At 36.8% G+C, this 10,474-nt stretch overlaps 1 protein-coding gene across 25 annotated transcripts in view; it reads right to left on the bottom strand.

Annotated features, from left to right (window-relative positions):
- Positions 1 to 4,207: 4,207 nt before the first annotated feature.
- ELAVL2 (ELAV like RNA binding protein 2) overlaps positions 4,208 to 10,474 on the bottom strand; it is a 135,118-nt gene continuing 128,851 nt past the window's right edge. For 11 of the 25 annotated variants that reach the window (XM_025359413.1, XM_025359417.1, XM_025359427.1 and 8 more), the window contains 2 exons: positions 7,551 to 7,589; positions 4,208 to 6,989 (listed from right to left, as the gene is read on the bottom strand). In XM_025359413.1, the coding sequence (XP_025215198.1) occupies positions 6,662 to 6,989; positions 7,551 to 7,589 (367 nt within the window). In that variant the 3' untranslated portion in view covers positions 4,208 to 6,661. Of the gene's footprint in view, positions 7,040 to 7,549; positions 7,590 to 10,474 lie in introns of all 25 variants that reach the window. The other 14 variants (XM_025359412.1, XM_025359416.1, XM_025359423.1 and 11 more) reach the window with 3 other exon arrangements.

Below are 10,474 nucleotides of genomic sequence, written 5' to 3'. Positions count from 1 at the left end.
TAAGACAGAAAACATAAGTAGCAGTTTACTTATGCATTGTATGAATAGAAGACAGGTACTTCTTTAAGAGTAACTCCTGAAAAACAGAATACATTCAACAACACAGTTCTCTACATACAGACCACACACTGTAGCAACCATTCTTGAGAGATGAAATTTCTACTAAAGAACATTTAATACAGTAACAACTGCAATTTCTGGTTCAGCATTCATAGTAATATCTGCTTAACCTTTCTCATAGTAACTCAGGGTTTGTGTGTGTGTGAAAATATGCAGTATTTCTTGTAATTATTACTACCTAAAGCATAACAACATTTTTAAAGAAATAGATGATCGATAATATGGATGTAGAAGTACGGGGGTTTTCTTTCAACAAGGTGCTCAATGGTACTTCCTGATGGGCTGCTTTTTTCTTCAAGGTCCAAGGAATAAAGCACTGCATCTTCTGGATGCCTACACAGATTTATGGGTCATGACCTCCCTCCCCCATTCTCATGGTCAGCTGCTGCACCTTTGCCACACTGCAATCAAAAACCCGCAATCCAGATAACAAAGCTACCTTGCCAACTGTGTTTCATTCCAAACGGTGAGTCACCCTAAGAGTGGCTGCTGGTCTCATCATGTCTGCAAGAAAATCCACAGATGGGCGGGTGGCTTCTGAAGCATGCATTCAACAGGATGAGGAGGATTCTCAAAAGGAGCATACCATGAAAATCAACATTAGAGATAGCATATGGCTATCGACAACCTGTAGGTCAAAGGGCCTTACAGGATTGAAAAAATCAGCAAGGTTCATCATTGAAATGGTTACTGAGTTTCTACGCACCAAAAAACAAAACAACAAAACAAAAAACAACAACAAAAAGGCAACCTATCAAACTAAAACCTCATCTTACAAATATCAGAAATATTTGAATTTTAATTTTCTCTTGCCTTCGATGAAGGTGATGCTTGAGTGATACAGGTTAAGAAGAGTGTAAAATACATATCCAAGAAAGGAATGAATCAGGTACTGTGACGTAGAAATAGCATAAATCCTAATAAATGATCACTTTTATCATGTTAACAATAGAGTTTGATAGGTATAATAGTGGGAGAAACAGATCAGTATTCCTTTGCTGGAGATTCTGTTTTTGTTTGATCTTTTCACATATACTGACTGCCTGACACACCCCAAATAAATGTCTGTTTTAAAAGAGAGGAATGTCCCTAGCAAGTTCTATGGAACTCCCCAAACCACACATAATCTATCATGGCAAATAATTTTTAGTATTTCAGTAGAAATGGGCAAGAAAGCAAAAAGTTTTGCTGTTTTGGTATTTTTTAGACTTAACTAGTCAAGGGCACAAAAATGTCCAAGAACTCGTAAGTCTGCACTCAATATGACTTATTAATTCTCCAGAAATAATAGAAGTAGATAGAGGCTTGCCTATGTCTTTGATCACAGGGATCTCTTCTTGAACTGCTTCCCCTGGTATCTTTTAAAATCCCACCTACCCTAACTGACCCAGCTCAACTGCTGCCACTTTTGTGTGACTCAGCATTCCCATCCCAGGAACAACCGTCTCCCCGATTACACGCAACATTAGGAGTCTCCCCTTCCTCCTCTTTTAACGCACTTTGTGTACAACACTTTACTGCAGTTACTTGCAGATGTAATCTTCTAGAGCATGACAGGCTCCAAGAGAGCAGAAAGGCATGTCTTCCACACATTTATGTCTGCAGAAATAGACAGTTTTATTTATAAGGTTGCTATAAGGTACTTACTTGAAAAAAACACCTATGAGTGTTTTTGAGGCTAAGTATTAATGTACTCCTCCCCTACATCTTCAGTTACTTAAACTAAAAGTAATGTTAACAGTAAGTTTAAGATCCTAAGATAGTGGTGAGTCTTAAGGTAGGGTAAAACCCATCAATCATACTTTTAATATCCAGAGTACTTTACTATATTAGTACATTCAAAATGGTCACTCCATAGATTATGTTTAGAGACAGCAAGACTATCCAGTCAGATACCTCACACCATCCAATTATTCAGATAGACAGTGTCTTATTGTGTATCAGTAGCTTCGCGTTTTTTAAAGAAAGGATCTGGACAACTTGAGTATGAGAGCATTCAAAGATTTGCAAAACTAAGTGATACCACTGTCAGACTGAAAATTAAACAATCAGCCAATAATTAGTCCAAGAAAGGGAAAGAAGCATCCATAAGAGGAGTAGAACAGGTTTTACTTTTGTGAGTTGTAACTGGATTTATAAAAACTACAGCAAACTAGCTTGACAGCTGCTCCTGGACTCTCACAGCACTTAGGACGTTGCAGTCGTAACCTGCTGGCTTGTCTGTCCTCCCTTCTAGGTGGTATCCAAGAAGGTAAGAGCAGTATTTTGCTCACTTTTATAGACCCAGGGCACAGCAGATAGCTAACTATGTGTTGACCAACCAAAAAATCTGTTTATTTCTATGAGCCAGAATTCTAGAAAGGTTAATTTCAGTAAGGTCCATCCTATATCCACAGGATGCCTGTATTAGTGGTGTAAATATTCAATCTTTCCAACTTGAAGGGAAATGGGCCTACTTTTGGAAATTTGCAAAGGAAGAGTGTGAATACTACTAGAAGTAGAGAAATATGGACTATTAACTGCAATGACAGACTGTAAATGCTCTTCATCCAGTAATAAACTGTCATGATTTTATCAGTATTTGTTTGATCCCACTGTTTGAGGTGCCAGTATAATAGAGGCATAAAAAAGCTAAATGTTCCCCTTTTTTTATTCTACCCAGTAAAAGGTATATGGCATATTGCTCCATAAGTAGGTTAATAGGCCTAGGTACTACAATTTCAACAAACTTATTAAAAAACACATTTTCTTTGTTCTAGGTTAACGCTGTAAGCAAGTAGTTGTCAGTTTCCACTACAATTCATGTGTAAACCTCTTATAAAGAGTAGAAATCTTGAAATCTGTTTATCTTAAAAAACAGTAAGGTTAAATTGCTAATATTTTTCCTCAGATTAAAATAATGTAAAATGATGTTAACATTAAGAATTTCATGTTGGCCACTCTAACACTGAATTTCAATATTGTTCATATAATTTCCAAGCACAGGTAAAAAAAAAAAAAAAAAAAAAAAAGGGAGAAAAACGAAGTTTCTCCTCAAACATACCAGTAGTTACTAAATCAACTTCCTTTGCTGAGAATTTTTCCACTATCTGCTCAATTATAAAAGAACTGCTGACATGCAAACCAATCAAAATACTGATACAGCATGCAAGAGGAGAGAGGTGAGGGGAGGATGTTCCAACATCACAAAATTAGAGTATTAAATTCATATAATAAGAAAAGACTAATTGCATGTTGAAAAAAGAAAGTGTCTTGTCACTCAACTACGCTCTTGACTAGTAGGTTGTGAATTTAGGACAATTACTTTTAGAATGACTTCTACCAAAAAAGCCAACAGATACAATAAAATTAAAATAAGTCATTTAGTATACTTTGTTTAAAAAAAAGTGTTTCATTATTATACTCATTTATCTGAAGTTCTATAGAAGTAGAATCCTTCCACAAAAGAACAGCAGGAAATCTTTTTTTCCTTCACAGATCTGTTAAGGGTGTATACAAGAACTGAACTTGTATGCGAAACACAGGGTTGGCAGAGTTCACGGTTTGTAACCTGTGCAACACAGAACAACACTAATTTAATAGAAACTGAGTTTCTGATTTTAGGGAAGAATCTCTTGACAATCTAGCATGTGTGCAAAAAAGTTAACTTTTACACACCAACATTTAATCCCATGAGTGAATTAAAGATTGCCAGTGGAAGCTGAGTAAGCTACTTTCCTTCTATTTGGTTTTTAACTCATACAAATGTGTAAGGGTGATTATTTGTGCAAAAAGCTGAAGGTAGAATCCCAGCCATAAAATGGTGTTGATATCCAATTTCCCAAACTTTACAACTAGCAGATGAAAGTATGTTCTCCTGTGAGAATTACTCATTTAGTACTATTTGAAAACTAATCAGAAGGTGTCATTCAGTCCAAAAATTTTTTGCGTGTTCTACTTCAATTAACTTGCCTTTTGGAATTCTAAGAGGTAACACTGCTTTCCACTGAAACTCTGAGGGAACTTCTTTTAACTCAAGAGGGCAAGTCTGTGTATTAGACTGAGCACAGGTGCGCCCGAATTGTGTATAAAGACCTACTCACCACACTGTTCTTTCCCTTCAACTTTGTTTATTGATGTACTGAACATGAAAAAGTACAAAGAATCCAAACACAAAAGAAAACATGTACAGCCTCTTAAATACTCAACAGAATATATTTTCTATTCCAACAGATGTGAATTAAGTCATACTGTACAACTTCAAATAAATACCAGCCTTACATTTTATTAAGTGCTCTGATAAACACTGTAAAGTGAAGCACAATTTGCATGCCCTCTCATCAATGCCTTGGTTTGCTACAGTAGTATAGGAAAGAAGCATGTAGCTGCTGTTTTCCCTTGAGGGAAACCTTATTATTTTTTTTTAAGTATATACATGTATTTTATTTTTTAGTGTTTTTTTTTTTTTTTTAAACGCAGAAGGTTAACTCTGACAATCTAAATGCACCTAAGGATATGAGAAAGTGCTAAGCCAATTGATTTCTGAATAGCATTGAGTGGATCAGCATGAAAACTCGCTTATTCACTTTAGCACGCGCCTCACAGTATATGTACTGTACTATACTGAAAAATTTTATAACTACAATTTTAAATAATAAAAAATAAAACTCAAAGCAACCGCAAAGATAATGTACAACTATGTTATGCATAGCACATTGCCTGTTCTAAGGGGAAGCATGTGAGCATCTCAGTTTATACAAAAAGCAGGACGTAACTATATAGTTCTCAGTGCATCCTGATGAAGGCATTTTTGCCTTCAGCTTTTTTGAAAATTTATTATAAGCTAGATGCTAATCAGAAAATATTTTGTATTTTTTAAAATTTCTTTCATACATGGTAAAGACTTATTTTATTATTTCCCCAAATAGTGGTTTAAGCATCATACAAAGTTAAATTTCAATAGCATACAGATATTTATGATTTTTGTATGAAAAATGTAAGGAAATTTGTTCAAAACCTATGGTTATACTCATTTTTTTATACCACAAACATATTTATAAACGAAAATGTAGCATCACCATAAACAGCTGAAGCTAGACTATCTACAGACGAAATTAGCAACAAATCTGATGCACTGTAAATTCAAGTCCTCAGGACAACAAAAGTGATTAAGCAAGACCTCAAGTAACAATGTTAATGCCATTTACAAAGGAAAAAACTGATACAAAAACATTCAAAACCTGAACATCACTTGGCATGTAAGGGAAAAAAAATTAAATTAGCTGAAAGGTTCATAAACACAAGGTCTTATTTACATTACACAAAGCTCAGGTGTTAGCCTTGAACGTAACTTTCAAAATACCTTCAAATATATCCAACTCAGATCACTTTTGCTGATTTGCTGCAGTACAAATCATGTGCAACGTCTTTTTTCCTTAAGACAAAACAATTCTTCAAACAATACTGCAAGTACATCACTAAACACCATGAGCTCTATCTGAAGGGATTTCTTTAGGAAGAACAGATTTTTCCCCCATCTCTCGGTAATTTAAATTTCTTGCCTGCTCTTATATATTCTTTTGTAAATTTTTTTTATTTGTTTCAAAATCACAAATCAATGTGAGCCACCTATCATAATAACCAGGATGATCAGACGCTCCACTGGTGATTACAAAAATGAAACCAGCAGTGTTTCCCCCAATGATTCTACTCCTTTCATACAAAGATCTCAAAAGTACTTTCTACACCATAAATCTTTCTAAATTTTTCAACCGCTGCAAATTTCCTGGTAAATTTTAAAAGCTCACTAGGTGTCATATGAAGAGATTTCTCAAAGTATTCAAGTCAAAATATTTGTTCCAGGACCAGTAAAAAGTTTCTCCAAATTTTCTTTTTTATAAAAATAGATGCTTTTTTTAAACCCACATCAAAGAGGCTCTTATCTCTTTGGCAAGGTACTGCTTTACGAAAAGTTCTCCAGTATTCTTACAATAAGCGTTTATAATGTAGCCCCCCCTTCCCCAACCCAAATCATAATTACAAAATAAATACTGTTTTAAACTTCATAAATAAAAATGTAAACTTCAAAATACTTTTCTTAAACAGACATAACAGCAATGCTTTAAATGTAAACCAAACACAAAGCTAATCAGAAAACGGAAAAAAAGGGGGGAAAAAAAAGACACAACCAACTGAAGAATTACAACACAAAGCCTCAATATTTACTCACAGGTTCAAGGCAGTTATGTAAAAAGAAAAGAAATGTCTTCCCTTAGCTGAAACACTTTAAAAGGTCCACCTTCTTCAAAGAAGGCAATAGAATGCAATGTGACAGGTAAAAACCCTGTACCTCTTGTCCATATTCAAACATAAAAGATATTTAAGAAGTTTTAATTCAAATACTAGCAATAAAAAATCTCACATATTTCTTAGGATGCTAAGTAGTCGTTTTATCCCCATCTCAACACTGACTTACAAAGACATTTACTAATGTATAAAGTTTCTCTTAACTTGCCTTTGTTGTATAGTTTTCATATATAAATGGACTGAGGACAAGAGCTCATTAGGCTTTGTGCGTTTTGTTTGTCTTAAAGGAGACCTGCAGTACTCTGTCTCCCAGACGGTATCCATTGAGGCTAGCTATCGCCATGGCAGCCTCATCATAGTTTGTCATAGTCACAAATCCAAAACCTTTGCATTTATTGGTGTTAAAGTCACGGATGACCTTCACGTTGGTGACAGCTCCAAAAGGCCCAAACATTTGCCACAGGATACTCTCATCTGCATCAGGAGCCAGGTTGTACACAAATATACACCACCCTGTTCCAGGGTGCCCAGGGATATTAATTCCAGCCAAACTGGTCATTCCGTCAATGGTCATTGGAGAAAACCTACTAAACAGAATAGGACACACACACATACACACAAAAAATGAAAACAGAGGTTGGTTATAGCAATGGACTTATACCTTTTCCATCCCCAATAATTTTAGTAATTCTCCTCCCCCAACAAATACATAAACCACTTGATGTTTTGACCAAGGCCTGTGTGTGGCTTTGCAGTGACATGCTAGACTACTGAGATATTAATAAGTTATAAAATGACCATTATTCGCCGTACTAAATATCATCCACAATAGCAAAGAAATATATTTAGAACTGGCTTCATGAATTAAGCAGGATTGGCAGGGGAAGGGATCAACACATATGTAAACATGCTATAACGTCATAACGCAATACGAAATAAATGATGGGTTTTTAAGACCAGGTGGCATCCAGTGGTATAAAAATTTCTTGAGTCAATTGTGCTTCCAAGAGCAGCTTTTCATTAGGTTGCACATGCAAAATAAAACCCAACAAAAACTTATGAGGGGTGTGAATAGCACTCCCAAAATCAAAGAAACCAATCAACTGTGGAAAGGGATTATGAGTATCATGAACCTCTATCATTACCTCTTTACTCCATAAGCCATATTGAGCAGATTGTCCAACCTGCAAAACACACATTTAGCAAACTTCAGTTTTTAATTTTTCCCCTTGATGTTCAAGAAAGCTGGGCTCATTACTGCCGTCTTCCGAGGGGATATTTGTACACTGATTATATGTGAAGTCTCAGAATGCTGGGTCTGTTTACATTCTTAAGCTAATGGGCACCAACTGCCACAGGACAGTTCTTCCAGTGAACGGTTTCTCTCTACAAGGGTCAGTACATGGGACACAGTAACGGTCATCTGAGGATACCTTTCAGAGAGGAAGTGCGAAAGTTCTGGGATAGTTAACTTTAGGGTTCTCATCAGGTAGGTTCAAAGTGATCAATGGACAGCTACATGTACTTTATACGACTTTTGATTTTCAAAACTCCTTTGGTCCCTGCAGATACCTAAGGCACACAGGGTTTAAGTGGCTTGCTCAAGACCACAGGGCTAGTAAATTATGGCATTGATATTCAAACTCTGCAGGTTATAGAATTCCGTAAGTTTCCCTTTCATTTCCCAACTTTGAAGGACTTTCATCTCTTAGAATCAAGGAGGTATAATTACAGGTAGAAAAAAACCTTATAGACAATCCGAGCTAACCCTCCCCATTTCTGAAATGTGCTCAGCTGAGGTCTAGAGAAGGGAAAAAGAAAAACCCACCACTCTTATGTGCAACAAAGCCAGGAGTTCAGATCCTGATCTGGATGCTGTATTCAAATTACGCTACAGAAAGTGTCGTCCTACTCAGTTTTCAAAAGCCAGGTAGGAAACAAAATAAGCCAACCTGAGCCTCACTTAAAAATGTTTAAAGAAAGTAAATAGGGGTGGGGTTGGGGGTGTCATTACTCTTTAAAACCTTCTACCTTTTTCTTATATCAAAAATTAGTTTTACAGCATTTGCTTCTTCTTTATCAGTTTCAAAACATCACCCTAATGTCCCAAAATTTCCACAATGCTTACCAATTAATTACGTGTTTTGAGGAGGTAGGCATAACTTAATACAATACATAGCCCACAACCACTCTCAACTGCTACAATGTTCAACACTCTCCAAAGACATCCCAGGGTTGTCCCTCCAGGACTGGGGATGGTGGGGAGAATTTTTTCTTTAACACCTGTGAAAGCTAAGTTTGAAAAAAGTCTCAACCTTATTGCCTAACCTGTGGCATCAAGTCATGCTAAAGTACACATGCAAAAGTAACGCCTTTTAGTTTTGTAAAAGCCAAAATACATCTCATCTGGTCTTTCAGAATGGGGAAAAATATAGTCTCCCCACATCCCTGCCCTCAATCTCCACTGAAAATTTTGTTTTGTAAAGATGAAAGGAACTGAGCTTATGCAAAGTGTAAGGAAACAGAACAGACCACAATGACAAAAGATCTTTGTGTGTGTGTGTGCGTGTGTGTGTGTGTCTGTGTGTGCCTTGACTTACCACCCTCTCATCGCACTACTGAGCACAAGCCAGGGTCACTGATAGTTTATAATAAATATATGATGACCAAAAAAAGACAATGAGGTTACCAAAAATATTGTCAACTTAGTCCAGAATGAAAACTACTAAGAGGATTGGTTGGATGACCTTGTTTGCACATAAGTAAAAAGAGTATATATGTGGCGTTTTATTTTTTGCAGAGATGAGTATAGTCAAAGATGCCATGCCTTTATAGTCAAGAATAAGGGTCACCAATACCAGCAATAAAGACAAACACATTATTAGCATCACCAATCATAAAGTAACAACACAGTTTTATCAAATTGCTGGAATGATCAATACAGAATGCACTTGGCATATGGTATCTATAGAACAGAACAGCATATTGAGGTCTCCAACCAAAGTGCTAGAGGGCCAGAATGCAGAGGCACCTTATCAACTCACTCAAAAGTTACACCATCTATGCCCATTAATTGCATCCAGCTAGGGACAGGTCACGCTTTGCTACCACCCACTCAGGACACCAAGCACATGCCCAGAGACAGAATTTCCTAAATGAGTTCTCAGAATTTTCAAACAGGGTAGAAACCAAACTTGCCCCTGAAATGAATTACAGTCAGGCATCGTTTAACAATGGGGATATGTTCTGAAAATGTGTCACTGGGTGATCTCGTTGTTGTACGATCAGAGAATGTACGTATACAAACCTAGATGGTATAACCTACCACACGCCTAGCTATATGGTATAGGCTATGGCTCGTAGGCTACAAACCTGTATAACATGTTATTGTACTGAATACTGTAGGTAATTCTAACACAATGCTAAATATTGTGTATTTAACCATATCTAAACACAAAAAAGGTAATGCATTTCACAATGTTAGGATGACTATGATATCACTAGGCAATAGGAATGTTTTGCAGTCTACTATATTATGGGACCATGGTCATACATGTGATTGACTGAAACGTTGTTATGTGATGCCTGACTGCACACGCAATGAGGGAGAAACATTTCGTTTTCCATCCTCCATTTCCCCCACTTCCATCTCTGGCATTTCCAGACAGGAAGGCTGGAATTTTTATAACAGGATCTCTGAGGACCCTCCAAATTATGATAGGGCATCTTATTTACCCTATCTGTGAAGTCTTACATGATACCATGATCTTCACTGATTTCTTCACTTCTCTCTCATTTTAGAAAAAAAATGGTCCTTGGAATTAAGCCAAGTTATCTACTCTAACATTTCTTTTCCTCCCATCACCAACAAGTGTAGGGAGAAGCACGGAACCTAGAAAACAGGGCCCAGGCACTGCTGAAACGCCCCTGCCAGTATGCAGCTGGGCCCAGAAGTGTTTCCTAGCTTTCTCAGTGCCACACATTCATGTTTCCCATGGGAGCTCAGAAAAGGCAGCGGGTGCTCCACATGGACACCATTCACTCCAAATCTAGTAGCACTTGGCAAACT

This window comes from Theropithecus gelada, chromosome 15 (assembly GCF_003255815.1).
Source record: "Theropithecus gelada isolate Dixy chromosome 15, Tgel_1.0, whole genome shotgun sequence".
Lineage (NCBI taxonomy): Eukaryota > Metazoa > Chordata > Mammalia > Primates > Cercopithecidae > Theropithecus > Theropithecus gelada.
This window is presented reverse-complemented; position numbering and strand designations above follow the sequence as displayed.